We start from the raw sequence: 20,344 nt of genomic DNA on the forward strand, positions 1-20,344 counted from the left end.
TAATTTTTAAGTTTATCAAATGTTGTATAACAAGTGTTTTTTTCTAAAAAAAATGTTTATGAATGTTATTTTATGATGCAATTTTTTTTTGGTATTTGAATTGCTGCAAAAGTATAACTGTGAAAATTTTCTTTATGATTTAAAGCCCGTTTTGTACAGTCATGGTTTTGTATCTGTGTTGTTTTCATTTCACACCAAACATAATGTGTATAAATATTTGCTGCTCATTTTGTAAAATTTCAAACAGTATATTAAAATACAAAATGTTAATAAAACTGATATACAGACTTTTTAATTGTAGTCTTATTCCCTTTCACTTCACACATATGCATAAACACACATTTTCTCCATCATACACTGATATCACTGTGGAAGTATACCATCAGAATTGTTTTTTTTTTTTTTTTTTTTTACTTTAGGGCCAGAACAGCTTATCACTGGGGCACTTTCCACAAAATGCACCTTTTATGGGTAAATATGTAACTTTGAGGATACTGCCTCAGTGACAAGGCCAAGGTACAATGTTTGCACACAAGCATACTTCTATTAATAAAGACATGAGAGTATCTAAGATGTTTTAATTGTGATACTCGAATCTGGCAGATTGCCACAAGTGCGTACTGTGGTGCGAACCGTTGGGACTGTGACGTACACTATGTGTCTGGTTTACTCAATGTGGTCTTGTGGGGAGACAGACACACTCACTAGAAAACAGACACGTGATTGCACACACACACACCTTACCCAGGCATTTCAAAAATCGACACACAATGTGCTCAAAAAGTACCTTGAATTCAACAGACCTACAGGATGAGGCACAGAAAATCACATAAATTTCCACATATAGGCCTATCTGCTTATTAAAATGAAACCTGATTCAAAAGGGGTTCTTCTGTAACTTTCACAGTGCTTAAAAATTATTTAAAAAACAAACCAAAAATTCCCTACCATGTCTACTAATTTAAAAAAGAAACAAAAACACTGGTGAATAAAATAGCTATAGGCTATAAGTATAGGCTTTTTTATGGTGATTAAAAAAAGGAATCAAAAGATCAAGATCAAGATCAAGATCAAAATGTTCTGTTTCTCTGCTCTTAAATATATTAGTGAAGTGCAGATAGGGTCAGACAACCACACAGTACAAGCACACCCATGTCTCTGCTAAACTTACGGCAGGAAGTGGCAGACAAGCCAGCCAGCATGTTCTTTCCACAGTGACAGACGCTGTCTGTCAATCAACAATACATCTGAGGTTAAATATATCATTAAAAATATATATATTAAAACACATACAATAAAAACTATAAACACTAGGCTACACGCACATTGTGACGTAGTAATTTAAAAATTATATTATTGTTTATTTAAATATTTTGATCAGATTATCGTTTGTTTAACTGTATGACTCCCCCTAGTGGACATGGACATTTTTTCCATCTTGGAACAGATGTTCAAAATAGGCCTATATCCTGCGTCGTCAAGTCATCTTCATTTATATAGCGCTTTTAACAATGTAGATTGTTAAAGTAAATTAAAGTTATAAATTAAAGTAAAGTGTTTTGGCTTTATAGCAGCTCTAGAATAAAGTTATTGTCCAGCTAAAGTTAGTTTGATTGATTCACTTCCGTCGCAACGATCATTAGTTATTAACTTAGGGGCCGCAAACACGACACCGTTTTAACAGAGAACTCTTAAAGCTACACTGTGTGATTTTTACCCCCATCTAGCGGTGAAATTGTATATGACTACCCAGTGAATATTAGTTTCTGTTCCTCTCAATTCCGAGGGCGTTTTAACTCCTACGGTGGCCGTATTATTCCAAGATTAACATGGCTTCCAGTTATCGACTTCGTCCATGACAATAATAAACAATACGTCTAAAATGAATAAAACTACAGGACAGATGTCAGGAGGTAAACGTCACCCTTGGAATCGGCTATCCCAGCATAATCAGATTAGGCTAACGTTACAATGTGTACAAAGTAAAAGCAATTAAAAATAACTAAAATTTACAGTGTCCTTTTTTTTATATACCTTAAAAAATTGCACCTGAAACTATTCATTACCTGTGATCCGTCGCAGCACAGATTTATGTTACAAGGTAAACAATACTTTTTCACCATTGACGCGAGGATGAAGTTATACTAGAGGTCGTTCTGCCGTTATGCACAACTATGCTATGGTTAGACAAGCAACTATAAAACTTCGAATTTACACAAATGAATTACAACAGGCTGAATTACCTGTCGAGAAGAAAGCAGGCAACCTCGGCGTCCGTTTTAAAATCTTTTCTCCTCATGAGCTCTTTCCATCTGGGAAAAGTTACTCCAATATTGACTATGGTCTTGCTGATTTGTCTGTCGCGTTGACGTTTTAATTCTCTTTCAAATGTGAGTACACACACACACACACACACACACACACACTACACTATTTTTCAAATCTGCCGGCACTCGCGAGCTCGCGAGTAATCTCCCCCTCGCATTCGTCACGGTGTCAGTGAGTGAAAAACGCAAAAGGCGAAGCTTGAATTTACAGGCATGTCCCTCTTTGGCTAATGTAGTTTCAAGATGGAGGGGCAACATGGCGACCGGCATTCGAACCCCTCACCCGTATGTACTTTCAATGGCAGATAATAAACTTAAGAGAATACTTTATTACTTGAAAGAAGTAAATATACATTAATGAGCACATCTATTTTTGAAAGAACTAAGTGTTTTTTGCTAAGAATCAACTAAAAAAGTTACACAGTGTAGCTTTAAGTTCTTTCTGCGCAAACTTCAAAAACGCGAACCAGTGAGAATGCCGACGGCGTGCACATGCGCACCACGAGTTCAGTCCACAGGTATTCGCGCTCGAACACACGTGCGCAATTTTACATTTTTGAAAAATTATATTAAAATAATAAAATACATGAATAGACATGAATTGGCAAAAACAATGTTTTTTAAAAAAAATTCACCAATCAATTTATAGGTTTCAGGATTTTTTTTATAGCAAACTTTGTATAAAGATGGTTAAAGATCCTAGGTTATAACAGAACGCTTTGATATACCATTTTGCTTTATGCAATATGTGGGTGAAATGGCCATAAGCAAGTTTTCCCATTATATACAATGTATATACACTGTATCTAATTTGCATATTAATGAGTTCTTGGGGCAACATGTAGCCTAATGAAAAAAGAAGTGTACTAATAAGAGTAGGCTAATTATAGGCAACATTTTCATAATAAAAATGTTGCCAAGGTTGCAAAGCTGACTGAGTTTCATCTCCTCAGCATCCCAGATAGCTTAGAAGAACTCGATATTGCAAAAAACTTTTGACTCTATCTTTTCCAGCACTTTAGACACAGTTGCTCCTTTGCGTTTAAAGAAGATTCACGAAAATAGTCCAACGCCGTGGTACAACGAGCACACTCTGGCCCTTAAGAGAGCAGCCAGAAAAATGGAGCGCAACTGAGAAAACAAAACTAGACGTTTTTCGAATTTTCATGGAGAGAGGCTATTGCGTACAGAAAAGCCTCAAACACTGCTAGATCTGCTTATTTTTTGACTCTCTTAGAAGAAAACAAACAAAACCCTAAATATTTATTTGACACAGTGGCTAAATTAACAAGAAATAAAGCTTCTACTTCTGAAGTTTCCAAAGAGCATAGCAGTAATGACTTTAGGAACTTCTTTACTTACAAGATTGATAATATTAGAGAGAAAATGTAACTATGCAACCATCTACTACGGTATCTCATCAGGCAGTGCACCTGCAGATGGAGGACCTGCACCTTGACACGACCACAACGCATCCCTGAAGTGTCAGCAGAGATTCGTGTCAACTAGACTCTCCCCTGTGAAGGCCTCATTGACACGACAGCCATCGGCACTGATCCTCAACAAACCCGTCTCCATCCCGGTGTGATGACTCTGATCTTAAACCAGATATAGAACTGGATAGTATTCTGATTGTTCCAAACCAATCTGACTTCTGACCTATAATGTTGCCTCAATCATAATCATATACTGTTCGTTCATTGGCCAGAGGAGAACTGGCCCCCGACTGAGCCTCGGTTCAACCAAGGTTTTTTTCTCCATTCTGACACCTGATGGAGTTTTGGTTCCTTGCCACTGTCGCCTTTTTCCACCTTGCCATTGGCTTGGCTTGCTTAGTTGGGGACATTAAATTTAACATTTAATTTAAAATTCAACAGGAATATTGATCTGCCTGCATTGCCACTATTATACAAGAACTGAGCTGGACGATGACATCACGGTTTACTCCAGAGCGGCTATATATAAATGAACTAAATTAATAACTTTTTTTTAAACAAAAATGAAACTGTGACGCTATTTTCTTCTGGAAACAAACTTTTTTGCATTATTTTCGTTATCTCTGTAAAGCTGCTTTGAAACAATCTGTATCTGTAAAAAAAGCTATATAAATAAATTTGACTTGACTTGACTAATAATATCTAATATTTCATAGGAATAGCCTTTTGAAATATAATTTCTTATTGTTTCTTATTTCTATTCTTAATGTCTCCAAAAATGCCTGATGAACATTATTTAAGTCCTTGTGTCCTCTGCAGTGGACATGTATGAAATCGATATGCTGTTTCGTAACAGAAACTCATATTTTAATTAAAAACCCCATAACATTTGCTGAGATGTTGATTTATTTAAAAAAATAGTCCGATTTAAATGATAATTACCAAATATTATCATATTTCCACAAGAGTGTTCAATTTGATCACTAAATTAATGTCAGTTACTTTTAAAGAACAAGGAGAGGCAGTTTTCACAGTGAAACTTCCAAACATTTGGTATCTCTGAAAAGCCCTGAATGTGCTCTTTACTTTATAACTGTGACATGTATGGTGGAAGAAATTCACTGAAATATAATGTCCACTACAGAGGACAATAAGGGTCCCAGGAGGATATGAAAAAATAAAGTTAAATAGATGTACATGAGGAAACAATCTCAATCTAATATGTAAATAGAAGAACACATAAAAACCAATCACATTTAAGTATGCAAATATTGGCGTGGCGTCATGATGATTTACCTGCCAAGCGTTCAGAAAGTATCGGTGGGGTACTTTCTGGTTTCTTGAAAACCTTACAGAAATTATCTTCAAATCCAAAGTTTGAATGGTGTCTTCGTGGAGCATAACTGACTAGAGGACTATCTTTACTTGTCCAGTGAATTTGGCTAATGTATCATTTTAGTGTAACCGGCGGGTCCAGGGCAGGTTTCGGGAAGATCGCACATCACCACTTGGAGGTGAGTGCACGTCTACGATACACTTTTCATAGTTGCACTGCAGACTTGAAGGGATGTTTTATCTAGACAAGTCTTTGTGCCTCTTCGTCGGAAGAGTAATATAAGGTAAGGAGTTTATTCTTGGACCCAAAAGAAACAAAACCTTTGTGGAGCCTATATCGTATCATAGTCATCAACTGGAGTGTTGCAAATGTCTTGTTTTTGTTTTAAACTTAGAAACTTAACTACCAACAAGAAGTTTCAATTATTAATAAACAAGGTAAATATTTTCATATTACTACGGTGTCTAGAGAGGTAACTTTAGATGACATATCCTTTTTCTATTGACACTCTTGTCTGAATATTCTGTGTTCACAGGACGTCTACATTACTGTTAGTACATCAACTGGAAAGTCTGCACATGTCTGTGGTAGTGAACGCACAGCAGGTATCATGATAGTGTTTCTGCTGCTTATGAAGTTACATGAGCTTCCAGTGTAACATGAGTATTATTCTGTTTATATCATTTTTGAAAAAAATATTTAGATTATGCCTGAACAGTGGCTCCAAAATGTATTTAAAATATTTGGACACTTAAGCCACACTTAAAAATGGCTGAATGTCATTGCATTAAATGACAAGGTAGCAAACCAAGTGGCATTTCTTTTAACAAAAATAAATAATAAATAAAAGCACACATTTCAAGAATATTTCACAGAAAGGCATTTGTTTCATTTTAAATTATGAAACAATAGAAATATTGTTCAAAATGAATAACAAAAAATGTCTGGACACTTTATGGTTGTCAAGCTTTAGTGGAAGATGTGGATAGTTAATGTGATGTTTGCCATCCATTAAAATTTACCTCGAGACCAACTGGTTAAAAATACTTAATAAAAAGTGAAGTTAGTTTTAATGTTTTGTGACATTCAGTAACAATTATATTTGTAAATAATTTGTATGTAAATACTTAAAAGTACACTATGTAACTTTTGACCCTCTGGATAGATAGGGTATCAGGGTTGGACAAAAGCATTGAATGTGTATTGACTATTTGATTATTTAAATTAAGTTAATTTTGAACAAAAAAGTTACAAAGTGTACCTTTTTAAAAGCTTTAACTTGACTGACTGCTTTATTTCCATGTTAAGTCATCGTATATTTAAATGCATTTTGCAGGTATCTTTAGCAGCCTGCATTTCCAATGCCTGTATGGCACAGGAACCAACCACCTGTTGCAGCCAAACAAAATCATCCCAGGTGTAAGTAGATACTGACTTCTTACTAACCCATCTGGTATTGCCAGCCAGATATACTCATCTGAGTGTTTTGGAAAATCAATCAATTCAGTAATTAGTAATTACCCTGGCAGTGGCAGTATTAATGCTACCTACAGATATGTTTAACACTTTGCATTTAAAATCTTGGTCTTAGAAAAATGAGTACCGGTATATTAGAAATGTAGATCAGGACTTGGCACAGAGGCTTGCTGTGTTTGCCAGGAATCTTAACCTTTTGTTGAACTGAATGTTGCTTTGTTTCATGCTGCAACACTAGACTGCTCACATTTTGGCAACCTGGAACTGATACTCCATGCGACAATGCTTGGATATCAATTGAAGAGGTTAAATGGCATCTAGAGAAATATTTATTTTATAATTGCTTTTGTACAAATTATTTTCTTCAGCTTGAAGCAACATCATAAAACACAGTTAAGGATGCTGTCACACAGATGGCAGAGGCTTGGTCTTCAGCCTCCGATCCTCTGGGACACACAAGAACACATTTCTGAACATAGCCCTGAGGTAGAAACCAGACCAGCACTGGAAATTCACCCCATACAGGTCAGCTGCATTGTTTCTTCTAGGGACGAAGGACCAGATGAGATCAAGACAATCAGCGATTATCGCTGTAGGAGTTGCAGTAATGAACCTCTTGAAGCAAATGCATCAAAACAGCCCTCCAGCCAGGTGTCGGTTGAGTCTGAAAACAGTGACCTCTCTGATCAAGAGAAAGACAATATTCCTGTACTAAAATGGGAAACTCCAGTAGAATTGGACCTGAGGCCGGACTCATTTGATAGAGATCTAGGATCTACAGAGACTGGAGAAGGAGAGCAAGTGTATCCTGAGGTTCTCCCATTTCCACTCAAAGACCTCGACTTTAGTCAGTTGCTATCCAGAGCAGATGATTTGGAGAGCCAGCACAACGTTTGTTTAACCGACCCTTGTCTTGCAGCTATGGCGGCACGCATGATAAAGATGGAGAAACTTCAGACTGCGACTATACAGAAAGAACAAGGAAAGGCAGTCAGATCTCGTCCAGCAACTGCTTTGGTGCGAAGCGACAATCGTCTGAGACGGGTGGAAAGCCCTTATTCTCAGACAGAACAATTGAGGACTAAAGGCAGTAATTCAATTTTAAAAGAAGTTACAAAACTCACACTTTCTTCAAGCTCTCATTTAAAGTCTATGCATCGAAATCGTCCCTCGCCAAATGCTGGGAAGGTGTGGATTAGATTTCAGCAACCACCGGCTTTACCCAAGAAGCCACACTCTGGTGAGGTCAAATTAAAGAAGACTGATGCCCTTGTTCATGATCATAACGTTCATTCGAGTATGTCACCAAAATGCAATAGTCCAAATAGCTTCAAGAGATGCAAACCCACAAAGAAAGGCATGCCAAAGCCTCAGAAGACTTCCTCTGAATAGACTAATGTTCATGTTAAAGCTCCTTGTAGGAAGACATGATATAATTATCTTGAAAGGGTTTTAAGCTTGAAGATTGACAGTGTGTTATTAACTGTGCATGTCACTGTATTTAATGTTCCAAATTAAATACAAGTTAAGCTCCATCAACAACATGTGTGGCATGCAGTCAGTTACCACAGAAAATAACCTTGAATTTTCCCTCAGTTAAAAAAAAATAAATAAAATTAAATAAAATTAAAAACAGCAGCAGAACTAACTACTACAGTGTTATCAATATATCAAAATGCTACGTAAAAATGAATTGAAACTAGATAAGTCATTTTAAAATTCACTATTTATTAATATTCAGACAATATTGGCTATATAATGTGACAAAACGAACACATTGTTTTGCTGTGCACGGATGTAGATCATTTCCCCCAAGGGTGGATGAGGAGATGAGCTCTTGAAAGGCACTTCAATAATAGAGTAGGAAAGCAGCTGGCCATCAGGATCTTTCACACACTTGGAGTCACACTGACAGTAGGGAAAACTTTAACACTTACCCTGAAAATAGAATTGAAAATGGTTAGTTGTGGTTTAAAGAAAAGGTCACTTTTGTGGGTGACATGCAAACATGCATTTCATAAAAAGGAGAAGCATTACCTTTTGGTTGATAAATTTAGAATGTGTAATACCAAATTGAAACTTATGTTTGTTGAGCCAATAATTTAATTTGTGAGGAATATACACACTCAAATATAAATTGCTTATAATTTGCAAATGTAGATATAAAAGTGTTATATTGCATAAATACATTTGGATGTGGCCAAATGATTAGAGAAGACTAACAACAACAGTATCTGTAACTTTGTCAAATTGTTTAAAGGCTAATACTGTAGTCAACTTAAAATCAACAGCTTAATTCTCATTAAGAGCTCTCGCTAAAACAGAAACCTTTTTCCAGATGAGATTTCCTTAAAGAGTCTTCTTTATCAGACAGCACCTACAATACAGAGAATAAATATAGCAGTATCTTGGGACATTACATAAAGAACACGTTCTTGAAATATCCTGGGGAAATACACAATTATCAGCTGACACACAAAGTGACTAAATTAGTCAATTTAGGTCTTGGATTTAAAACAAATTCCAGGAACAAACCTCTGTGGTTCACACCGAACTAAAGTGACTGCAAGGTTTTCATGAAGCTGAATATGGACAGTTTATTCTGTGATCAGACCAGTAATAATGCTGGCAGATAGAATTGATAAAAGTACAGAAAATGTGATTATTTTAGGGCTGTCAAAATTAACTTGGAATATTTGGACTAAACTTGGGTAATTACTAGTGGATGTATATATATACAGTCATGTGAAAAAGAAAGTACACCCTTTTGAATTCTATGATTTTACATAACAGGACATAAAAAAAAAAAATCATCTGGCCGTTGGCAGGTCTTAAAATTAGAGTAAATACAACCTCAGATTAACCACCGTCATGGTTTATTTAACAAAAACTAGGCCAAAATGGAGACGCCATGTGTGACAAATAAGTGCACCCTTACTACTTTCATAGGAATTAAGAGGGTAAGTAGCAGTCAGGCGCTGCTAATCAAATGTCTTTGATTAATTGATCATCTACAAGCGTGACCAAATTCACCCCAAGGTCAGAACGTGCATGCAACAGGACAATGATGCCAAGGAAACCAGCAAATCTACAACAGAATGGCTGAAAAAGAAAAGAATCAAGGTGTTGTACTGGCCCAAACCTCAACCCAATTGAAATGCTGATTTGCCAACAGATGCCCACAAACCTCAAATGAACTGAAGCAACGTTGTGAAGAAGAACGGGCCAAAATGATATGAGAGACTGAAAGTCATTTAGAAAATTACTACAAGTTATTACTGCTAAAGGTGGTTCTACAAGCAATTAAATCATAGGGTGTACTTAGTTTGTCACACATGGCTTCACCCTTTTGGCTTTATTTTTGTTAAATAAATAATGACACAGTGTAATATGTCGTTTAGGACACCGGCTAATGACCAGACGATTATTTATGTCCTGATACGTAAAACCATAGAATTCAAACGGGTGTACTTTCTTTTTCACCTGACTGTATAGTATGTTTTCATTATAACATCACATTTCATTTCACATGCAATATACAAGGGTTTTAATACATGAAAATATATAGCTGCCTCTATATTTTAGAAAGGGGCCCTTATTATCATATTTGTGGTCCTTGACAGAAATTATCACTATACAGATCTACAGCTCAAGCCAAAAAAGATGGATTTTATAAAAATATTAATAAAAAAGAGATTTGGTGATGCTACAGATGAGATGGGAACATAAATCCTGTACACATCAGCTCTGAACTAGCCGTTTATTTCTAATCAGAGCTTTGCTTTGTGTTGGATCTAAACATGCCTTTAGGAATGACCTGGATAAAGGGCCTTGAAGAGGTCTCGTCCCTTTGAAAGCAGAGGCAGGCAGGAGGATGATGGACAGACGTGTCTCCATTGGCCAGAGAATATACTCGAACACAAAGAAACAATGGGAGAAATAGCACAAACAGCAGTTAGTGTCGATGAAACAAAACCCACCATAAGGTTCCTAAGACGCTGAATTATGTTCTTACAGCGTTAAGATTAACTTGAAAGACAGACAACTTGTGGGAAGTATAAATTTGCGTTTTTTGCTCCACAAAACATCTTTATTTTATGTTGTTTAATGACAAATAATGTGAATTTACAATAAATTCAAATTATTCCATTTTCATGCAGGACAGACTTTGCAAAAGATAACAGGTAATTCTTCCAGCATGAGCTATACTTTATGACCGGTGTATCTTAAAGGAATTGAGATATGAATAAAGAAGCAATTACCGCTTGTAACAAGCAGATTCATAGATCAGAGCAGGAAAACCCCTGTATCAAAAGACAACATGGTCACAAACACGAGAACAGTCACAGAAAAAGACATCTAAATTGTCTACACATAGCGAAAAACACACCAGAGGGGTTGTACAGTAGTGCATTGGAAACCATACATATTCTCATGCATATTGAAAAGCACTCAATAGGTTATACAAAAACTATGACAAGTGTGACAACTCTGAAAAAGGTGAGGTATGTCTATCGGAGGCAGTACACTGAAGGTGCTTGGTCCATTGCAAATACTTGGATTCACTCTTACCCTCAATGTCAACCATAAACGGTGCCAACCATTTTTGAGACAGCAACTGTCAGTCTTTTCATTCATTCAGACTGTTTTGTCTCTGTGAGAAACCACAACAGAAGCTCTGTTTCAAAACCTATTTTAGGCAGCAGCCTAGCGGTCATATTTGGGGTAAAATAGTCAGGTTTTAATTATTTTACACTTTTTTTTAATTGATCAATAGTATGGGGTCAGTAATTTTTTTTTATTATATATATTTTTTAATTATTTTATTCAGCAAGGATGCTTCCAACTGATCGAAAGTGACAGTTAAGACATTTATAAAGTTCTGAAATATTTATATTTCAAATAAATGCTGTTCTTTTGAACTTTATATTCATCAAGAATCTAGAAAAAGGTTTATACAAAGAAATATTAAGCAGCACAACTGCTTTTTATTTTAAAATGTAGTAATTCACAATATTACAGTTTTTAACTGTATTTTTGATCAAATGCTTGAATGCTTATTAAAAAATAAAAATGTATTCCAACCCCAAACATTTGAATGGTAATAAATTGCATATCTACGATGCCTCACTAGGCTTTGGAACAGAGCAACAGGGAGACAAAAGGTTTTAATAGGCATCCATTTCTCCAAATTTCTTTTTTTTAAAAGCAGAAGCAGCCAAAAGGGCCTGATGACGCTTTATTTTGGGCTTGAAAAGAGTGCAAAATGATGCCGTTTGTTTTGGAAGGGTTAGCTTACCTTCAGTGTACCAATAGAGGTGTACAACCTGCCTTTACAGAGGAGGCTTTCCCTGCAGACCAGGTCAAGCAGGACCCAAGACCTCAGATTCAGCAGAAACACACCTAGGGCAAGGGGCATGCCGGGCCTGCACGCCAGGTTGCGTTCTCACTCTCACACCTAAGGGAGGGTGGATATAGACAGCATTTATGCTGGCCTGACTCATGTCACACTCTAAACAGTCCTTGGTGGTTGAGTAATATTTGGTTTACATCAAATTCTAGAATTATACAAAATATAAGGTGTGCAAACTTAGCACAAAGATGGATATTCTTACATTCTGAACCTTGATCGTAATATCAAATATATCTGGCAATATCATTTTAGCTGCTACAAGAAGCTGTGTATGACGCATGAAATCGGAACAATATAGATTATCTTGAAAGAATTTACTCTTTACATTTTATGGGGTGCATTGTAGGTCATCTAAAATAATAATACAAAAATAATTAAAGTAAATATTGAGTGTGTCCTGCGCTAAAAATGACTGAATCAGAAATGAAAATAAAATAGCATGGCAATAAAATATGCAAATGTCTTTTGTTGTCTGAGTCATATCTGCAGATACAAAACCATCATGAGTCTCTGAGGTATGCTGCTGATCATATCCTCTCCTGGATGAAAGGATGCTGTAATGCCTGGTTGATGGTGATCCGCTTGGCAGGGTCCAGCATCAGGATCTGGTCCAACAGATCTTTGAGCTGAAAGACCTTCTTTCGCTGGTCCTCTGGTAGTGCCTGGCGACCCACCATGTCAATCGACAGGTCCTTAGTTGGGTTAATGGTGCTCATGATCGTGATCTTTTCCTGCACAATTAATTGGAATTAAACTGAATTCACAAAATGGCTTAGGGAGATTATCAAATTAAAAAGGCTACAATTTAATTAAATAATAATATGCACTGTGTTTTTCAGAGTAAAGCGCAGTCATTTTTCTTCACACTCAGGCAGATGCTCCACACACACTCATCTCTGCATATAATATGCATTTGTGATCACAACATGTGCCAACCATCTTGCCAAAATTCTAATTAGAAGTGCTTATAAATGGTATGTTGTCAACAAAACGGAAGCTAAAAAAAAAAAAAAAAACTTGCAACTTAAAATTGCAATATGATTTTTTCCCCCCAAATTATGAAGCCCTAGTTAATAGGTCAAAAACAAAACAAAATGAACGTGAATGAAATATATAACACTTACCCTCTCAGTGACCTTATCAACCTCAGTGTACAAAAAGTTCAAGTTTTGGTCAAAGTGCTGGTCCTTGAACAGACCCTTCCTGATCATCTGTGAATATTAAATAATATTTTGGTCAGTTTTTAGTATGTTTGGTTCTAATTTTCCTTAATTCCTAACATTATATGTAATGTAAATTAATTCTTACTTTATTAGGCAATTTTCCTTTCAGGTCCATGGCAAGTTTTAGCATGTGGTTATTTGTCTTTCCAGGAAAAAGGATTTTTCCTGTGTAAAGCTCATATAGAGTACAGCCTACAGACCACATATCGATTCCATAATCGTATGAATTTCCAATTACTACAAAAAGAGGAAGAGGAATTTCATTTAAGTTTGTTTTAATTAGGTACAGTTGCTTTCTTAGGTCAATTCACAGCACACTTACCGATCTCAGGTGCCCTGTAGAAACGGCTGACCAGATATGGTGTTATGTCATTGTCTGAAACGTGAGACGCTGAGCCAAAGTCACACAACTTGAGGATGGTCTTGGATTCGTTCACCTTCAGGGAGAGTCAAATACATTCATCTTATAAGACAGAAATGAAAGCTAGAGTCCAATATTTACAGAAAGAGAATGTGACCCACCAGAATGTTGTCAGGTTTGATGTCAGCATGCAGAATGTAGCAGCGTTTGAGGAGTTTGAGGGCCAGGAAAAGCTGCTGGCTATATGAACGCACAGCCTTGATGTGAAGCCCAACGTCCTTGCCATACTTCCTCAACACCTCCCGCAGGTTCATGCTAAAGCAAGCAAACAAGAAAGTTGCTTTAATAAAAGAACTCAAGCTGCCTTGATAGATTCACATGCATAGATTCTTGTTGACTAATGTACCTGAGTGGTTCGAACACCAGACACAGATGTTGCTTGTGATAAAAGTGTCTAAATAGCCGCAAGCAGTGGAACTTATCATCTGCATCGGCGTCGTTCAGTTTTTTCAGAAACTCCAACTCTTTGAGGCCCGTCTTTTGCCTGTGGGACAAACCAAGGGCTTCGGTCACATGAAGACCAAATCCACATCTATTCTAAATCTAATTTCTTGTCTTAATAAATCTTTACAACACAATTAGACACATCAAATCGCAATGTATGGTGTTGGTTAAGAAATCCAACTGTACCAGACAGAAATGTTTAAAGGCTAAGCATTCAGCTTTTAAGGGAAGCGTCTTACATCATCTCATTGTTGCGTATTATTTTCACTGCCACTTCCTGATTGGCTCGGGGCAAGTCTCTGGCTCGGATAACATTACTAAAGACACCCTGTCCAGTGTAGCCATACACCCCGTACCGTTTGTCCAACACCTCTCCAATGTTCACACCTGAATACATTAAAAGAACAATCACGTTTTTGATTTTCTCTTTTAAGATGGATTCTACAGATTTAAATACAGCATTTGCTACAAGACAAACTCACGGTAATAGCCCTCTGCATCTGTCCAGTTATCTCTCAGACTTGGGTTCTCCTTAAAGTCCTTTCCAATGCCTGCGGCTCGTAACCTGGCACTCTGCGGAGAGAGATTAGATGTGGAATTGTCAGTCAACACAACTGAATTCAAAGAGTTGATTAAAACGTTCATTCATGAATGAGTGACTGACACCGTAAGAGACCATTTCAAAGTCTGAGAGGCCTCGAGATCCAGTGAGCACCACAGAGTCAGATTACCCACTTCAAAAAAAAAAGCTTTGAACAAAGTTTCCAGAACAGAAACAACAGCTTGCACAGGACTATGCAACTCTACCTGTAGAGATCCCCTTACATGGACAAATTCAATCAAATTCTGGGGCTTGCAAAGCCACTGACCTATACAATGGAAAGCAGGAACTTGGCTACTCACGTCAAAGTAAGCAGCGAACATGTCATCTGACTCTGTGAACATATCAGGGGCTGCTGGCTTTTTCAGATTAGCACCTAAATAAAAAGAACAATGATGCAATGAAAGGAATGTAAAATCGCTAATAATGTATCAAACCACCTTGCATTACATCAGAGTGAATGTTTCATGTCTCATATTTTAATGACCATTTCCTCTTCTTCCTAAACAACTAATATGAGAGCCGTTTTGGACTTTATACTGAAGGTGGATTCTGGAATCCACTGCTGCTTCAATATATATCTAATGAGTGATTATAATCAAGGTATTAATCAATATATTTCCTTCTAAATATCACATGAGTTGAATGACTTCTCTAGGCTTATGAGATTTTACTTTGTTATAGAAGTTACCAGTGTGATTGCTGAAATGTTCTTTTCATGTATTCTTTAAAGGAACACGCCGACTTTTTGGGACTTTATCTTATTCACCGTATCCCCCAGAGTTAGATAAGTCCCTACATACCCTTTTCATCTTGGTGCGTGCCGTAACTTTGTCTGACACATCCACCGCTAGCCTAGCTTAGCACAATACTAGAGGTAAACGGCTCCAGCTAGCATACTGCTCCCAATAAGTGACAAAATAACGCCAACATTTTCCTATTTGCATGTTGTGATTTGTATAGTCACAGTGTGTACAAATAACAAGTCACATGAGACACAGCCATCTTCTAACCGTATACATTCTGGGAACTATATTCTCAGAAGGCGAAGCACTGCTACTTGGGCGGAGTGATTTGCTCGCAGCACCTGAGAAGCCCCGTGGTGAGGAGCAGAGAGTTCGCTCAGAGTTGGAGTAAATCACTCCGCAGAAGTAACAGAAGTAGCAATCCATTCAGTCTTTTATTTAATTCTAACGCAATATTTTTTGTTTATAATGAAAATAATGGACTAAACCACTCATTTGACTGAAGTCTTTCTCCCATATGAGTGTACATCATTTTAAACGTTTGTCAATCAATTTCAACTTCTTTGCTGTGTAAAACATTTTTAAGTGGAAAGGACATCTACATGTTTAATTAAAGGTTATTTTGCAGATGACATACCTGTTTTTTCTTGAGAGACAAGACTATGCTTCGCCTTCACATTATCCTCAAATGTGTCCAGGTTCTCTTGCTCATATGCTTTGACATCAGCAGCCACACGCTCAAGGATGTCATCAGGTGACGGCGATCGGCTGCGAGTGCTACTCTGAGGACTGCCGTGATCTGAGAGTCCTGACATGTTACTGTCCTCATTCTCTGGCTTATATTTCTGTACAGGACATATTACAAATACAATCACATTATATACTACAAACGTTTGGAGTTGGTAAGATATTAAAAAAAAAATTTTTTTTTAAAAGACATCTCTTATGCTCACCAATGCTAAAACAGATATAGTGTGAAATTATACAACAATTTTAAAAAACAGTTTTCTATTTTAATACATGCCTGTGATGGAAAAACTGAAAAAACTGACACACACAGAGCAGTGGGCAATTGGGGGTTAGGTGCCTTGCTCAGGGGCCCAATATTGAGAATCGAACCAACAACCTTCGGCTTACCAGTCTGACTCTCTAACCATGAAGTCACGACTGAAGGGAAATTTCTCTCCCCTCAAAAAAATCTTATTGGCCCCAAACATTAGTGTATGTCTAAAACAAAGTAAAAGCCATAGTATAAATTAAAAATATTCTGACCTGCATGATGGCCAAGCGCTGAAGCCTCCTCTGCTCTATCAAAGCCTCCTCGTCCTCTTCATCAACGTCATAATCCTCAATCCTAGACACAGATTGTAGTATTCGTATTTAAACCAAATATGATCAACAACATTGAAGCAAAACATAATTTTCCTTAATACTCACACTTCATCATCTGAGTCCTCCTGCTCAGCCTTCATTCCTTCAGACAGACTGCCCTTAAACATGTCCTCTCTTTCCCTGCTCCTTCTCCTCCGCCTTTCCTGTGATCCTGAACGCACCTGCTGTCTGCGCTCCATCCTGTCACGCTCCCTACATCCACACAGTATTAATGCAGTTTTAATGCTACTGAGAGATTAAAAAGGGCATAACAGAAAGAAACACACAAATTTGGGGCTTAATCATAGTAGGGGTAAATCATCTGCTTTACACATTCTGTGTAAAACTAATCCATTTGAATCGAGCGGTTTAGTCCAGATTTTCTGAAGAGACTTGATCCCCTTTATATGATGAACAGATTTAATTTAGGCTTTTATTCACATATAAACATTAATCAGCAAACATAAACAGAAGCTCAACCGAACCTGCTTGATGCACGAGAACAAACATCTTGAGGGAGCTTAAACGTAATTTTGGTTCAAGCGAACATGCTTGAGCTTCCATTTACCACAATTGATGTCTGAGTTTATGAGTGTTTATATATATTTTATGTGAATAAAATCTGTTTATCATATAAAGCAATCGTGTCTCTTCTCTTCAGAAAATTATGTAATAAACCGCTCAATTCATATGGATTCGTTTTATGATCTCTTATGAACTTTTTGAAGCGTCAAAGTGGTAGTTGTGTAGCTGTCAATGGAGGGACAGAAAGCTCTCCGATTTTCAGCTCACCGAAATTTGTAAGCCTCTTGGATAGTTGTACCCTCTAAATGAGGAGTTGCAGATTTAAAAGCTACAGTACACAAGTCACCTGTATCTGAAAGGAGACCTGCTGCTTCGTCTTCTGGGAGAACGGGACCTTCGTCTGAGAGGCGAGTGGTTTAACCTTCGTCTGGAGCTCAGACAAGGACTCTCCTCTCTATGGCCCCCTACCTCATCACGAGATCGCATCCTGTGAGTATAACAAAAAAGTAGGAAAACGAGTATAAAAAAAAAAAAAGATTTTGCGTAAAAGAAAAAAAAGATTTTGCGATATAAACAATATTAGTAGCCTAATAATAACAATGTGTTTATAAACTAATATTTATATCTTTTTTTTTATTTTATTATTTAAATACTATTACAGTATTTATTCATTACTTATTAATTTATATTAATATTTTTTTATCTAATATTTAGATTTGATTTTATTGCAAATTTTTAATTAACAAAAAATATTTTTAATAGTTATAGATTTAGTTTTATTAAACAATAACAACACTGATTGAATACAGACTCAATTACAAAAAATGTATGGTGGAATTCTAGCCAGCTTGAAAAGTTAGAGCAATGACACAATCGTTTCTATCAAAGATTTAAATGAACAGAGCAAGAAAGAAAAATAACCTGTCATTGGGGAGTCTCTGACGCTCTTCTTCTCTCCGTCTCCGCTCAACCGACCGAGATCGCCCTCTCCTTGGAGGAGATCTGTTTTGGCATGAAGATCTATCCTGTCTGGATGCCCGGTCTGTGCTCTGCACAACAGGGAAGCGTTCCGGTGAGCGGAGGCCCCTGGGATGCACAGACGGGCTGTGCTGTTCTGGACCTTGTTTTCTGCTAGGAGATCGATTCTCTTTTCCTGATGAGGCCTCTTTTAAGGGTGCCTTTTCTGATTTCTTGTCTCTCTCCCTGTCAGCTTCTAGCAAGTTGGTGTTTCTTTCTTTAGATCTAGATTTGCTCCTTCTCGCTGAGGATCTGTGGTCTACAATTTGCTCTTCGGGTCGTGTAGCTGATTTTTTGTTGGTTGATGGCAATCCCTTGGACTTCACAGGAGATTTGGACCTCTGACCACCGTCTTTGGATCTCTCAATGCTTCGGGATCGTCTCTGCTCTCTCGCCTGGCTGGGACCACTAGGCCTCTCACAGATATTAACATCTAACCCAGTCTTACTAACTCTAATTTCTGATTTATGAGCCTGGACTGACATCTCGTCAGACGTGCTTCTGCCTTCCAGCAGAGAATACAAATTTTCACCATCTATGCAATCCTGTCGAGATCTTTCAGCATGTCCCTTAGCCATTACATAGTCATTGAGATCTTGTCTCTGTTGTTCACCATTTTGCACAGCCTCCTGGACCTCGCCATCCTCCTCTGAATCGGAGTTATAACCCTGTAATATCAGTCCCATACCTGATTGCACAGCCCCTTCCATTAGCTCATTATCAAGCTCTGCTTGAATCATGGCCCTCTGTTTCTCCAGATCCTCCAGAGCAGCAAGGTCATCAAATCTGGATCGCTTTGGAGAGATGACAGCACCTTCATAGCCAGCAGAACAGTTTTTATCATCATGGAATGAGTCTCTGTGTTTCCGCTTATGTTTGTGTTTGTACTTGTGTTTGTGGTCCTTCTCATCTGGTGAGGGATATTTATGTTTTCTGTGCTTGCTTCGATGTTTGTGTTTCTTTCTCTTGTGTCTTTCCACCCTAGCGAAGTCCATGTTATTTGCTTTTCTAGCTCCATCTTCACCGGATACATGTTCATTTTCATCCACGCTGTCAGAGCTCTCCATATCATCCCTGGAAAAGAGTAGAGAATAGTAATATGATATTAATCTACTTTCCAACAAGCACAACAGAAAGATATAGCCTGGTTTTCTAGGATGTATTATGATAAATGTCTACAATTAGAAGGTATTCGAGACTAATGATTCATTGTTGTTGGTTTAAACGTTAAAGTATATAGAAAAACACAGCTGGTTTACGTCGACCAGAGACGGACAGAAGTGTTAACAGATATTAACAAAAAACTGCATGTCAAACCAGTTGTACAGAAACGTTTTCATGTTCAATACATATAACTATTATTTTAATATCTAAATACCAAAATAATGCGATATAAAGTCCGTAATGGTGTAACTTACACATAATCCTTCGCTATTGTTTTGGCTAATGCGTCCGTGTTCGCCATCTTGATATATCCTGCTTTGCTGAGTGAGTTGTTTGAAAAAAAAAAAGAGTCGATTCATAATTCAGTCTGGCTTTGATGCCATTTATAACTTTAAAATAAACAATCAACTTGTCTTCCAAATATTAATTTAAAAGGGTTTTAACATTTTCCTCTCACTATACATTATAAAGTGGCTATCCGCAAAGGGAAATTTTAACTGAACTGACTGAATCACTGAATCGACACACTAATCGGTTAAGTTCATTGGGACGTTCTTTACCAAACAACGCATGCGCAGTGTGTATTAAACGCTGACGAACGAAGGGATCTTAGAAAATGTCTTGTCTACGAACAGTTGTGATCGATTTAGTGTTCGCTGTTTTGCCTACACACTTAAAGTAGTTGTAAATTAGGGTCGAGCACGAAAACAACGTTTAATTTTGTCAGTACAGAGAAAAATATAGCAAATGTCACATTTTATGCTGTGGATTGTAATTACGCCGTGGTCCCTAAACCGCACGTTTGCTTCCGTAGCACAAGCTACGTCATTTAAAGACACCACTC

At 37.2% G+C, this 20,344-nt stretch overlaps 2 protein-coding genes across 6 annotated transcripts; one reads left to right on the forward strand and one right to left on the reverse strand.

Moving 5' to 3' along the window:
* The first annotated feature begins 5,048 nt into the window (after nt 1–5,048).
* Nucleotides 5,049–8,104, forward strand: LOC307161081 (uncharacterized protein). Of its 4 annotated transcripts, none has more exons than XM_079875583.1 (5): nt 5,049–5,277; nt 5,494–5,536; nt 5,635–5,704; nt 6,436–6,518; nt 6,944–8,104. In XM_079875583.1, the coding sequence occupies exons 3-5, from the start codon at nt 5,678–5,680 to the stop codon at nt 7,965–7,967; spliced, it is 1,134 nt and encodes a 377-aa protein (XP_079731709.1). In that variant the 5' UTR covers nt 5,049–5,277; nt 5,494–5,536; nt 5,635–5,677; the 3' UTR covers nt 7,968–8,104. The 4 variants fall into 4 exon arrangements, with proteins under 4 accessions (XP_079731709.1, XP_079731711.1, XP_079731710.1 ...); XM_079875584.1 differs by lacking the exon at nt 5,049–5,277 and adding an exon at nt 5,306–5,382; XM_079875585.1 differs by lacking the exon at nt 5,494–5,536.
* Nucleotides 8,105–8,290: 186 nt separating this feature from the next.
* prpf4ba (pre-mRNA processing factor 4Ba) lies at nt 8,291–20,026 on the reverse strand. 2 transcript variants are annotated; one of them, XM_079875541.1, is made up of 18 exons: nt 19,755–20,026; nt 18,241–19,410; nt 17,666–17,806; nt 16,861–17,007; nt 16,696–16,777; nt 16,061–16,268; nt 14,980–15,053; nt 14,559–14,649; nt 14,316–14,463; nt 13,979–14,116; nt 13,734–13,887; nt 13,534–13,648; nt 13,297–13,448; nt 13,113–13,199; nt 11,907–12,719; nt 10,380–10,879; nt 8,904–8,952; nt 8,291–8,513 (listed from the first exon to the last, which is right to left on the reverse strand). In XM_079875541.1, the coding sequence occupies exons 1-15, from the start codon at nt 19,799–19,801 to the stop codon at nt 12,516–12,518; spliced, it is 2,958 nt and encodes a 985-aa protein (XP_079731667.1). In that variant the 5' UTR covers nt 19,802–20,026; the 3' UTR covers nt 8,291–8,513; nt 8,904–8,952; nt 10,380–10,879; nt 11,907–12,515. The 2 variants fall into 2 exon arrangements, with proteins under 2 accessions (XP_079731667.1, XP_079731666.1); XM_079875540.1 differs by having other exon boundaries at nt 8,904–12,719.
* Between the last annotated feature and the right edge of the window lie 318 nt (nt 20,027–20,344).

Source organism: Squalius cephalus, assembly GCF_949319135.1.
Source record: "Squalius cephalus genome assembly, chromosome: 7".
In the NCBI taxonomy this organism is placed as follows: Eukaryota; Metazoa; Chordata; class Actinopteri; order Cypriniformes; family Leuciscidae; genus Squalius; species Squalius cephalus.

Excerpts from the sequence above, each read along its gene's own strand:
- prpf4ba (XM_079875541.1), bottom strand. The coding sequence starts at position 19,801 with ATGGCGAACACGGACGCATTAGCCAAAACAATAGCGAAGGATTATGT. Across the intron at positions 16,778-16,860 it reads GAGGACTCAGATGATGAAGT|GATTGAGGATTATGACGTTG; the intron begins GTGAGTATTAAG and ends ATCTGTGTCTAG. Across the intron at positions 13,449-13,533 it reads CTACAGGGCACCTGAGATCG|TAATTGGAAATTCATACGAT; the intron begins GTAAGTGTGCTG and ends CTCTTTTTGTAG.
- LOC307161081 (XM_079875583.1), top strand. The coding sequence starts at position 5,678 with ATGTCTGTGGTAGTGAACGCACAGCAG. Across the intron at positions 5,705-6,435 it reads TGGTAGTGAACGCACAGCAG|GTATCTTTAGCAGCCTGCAT; the intron begins GTATCATGATAG and ends TGCATTTTGCAG. Across the intron at positions 6,519-6,943 it reads CAAACAAAATCATCCCAGGT|CTTGAAGCAACATCATAAAA; the intron begins GTAAGTAGATAC and ends TATTTTCTTCAG.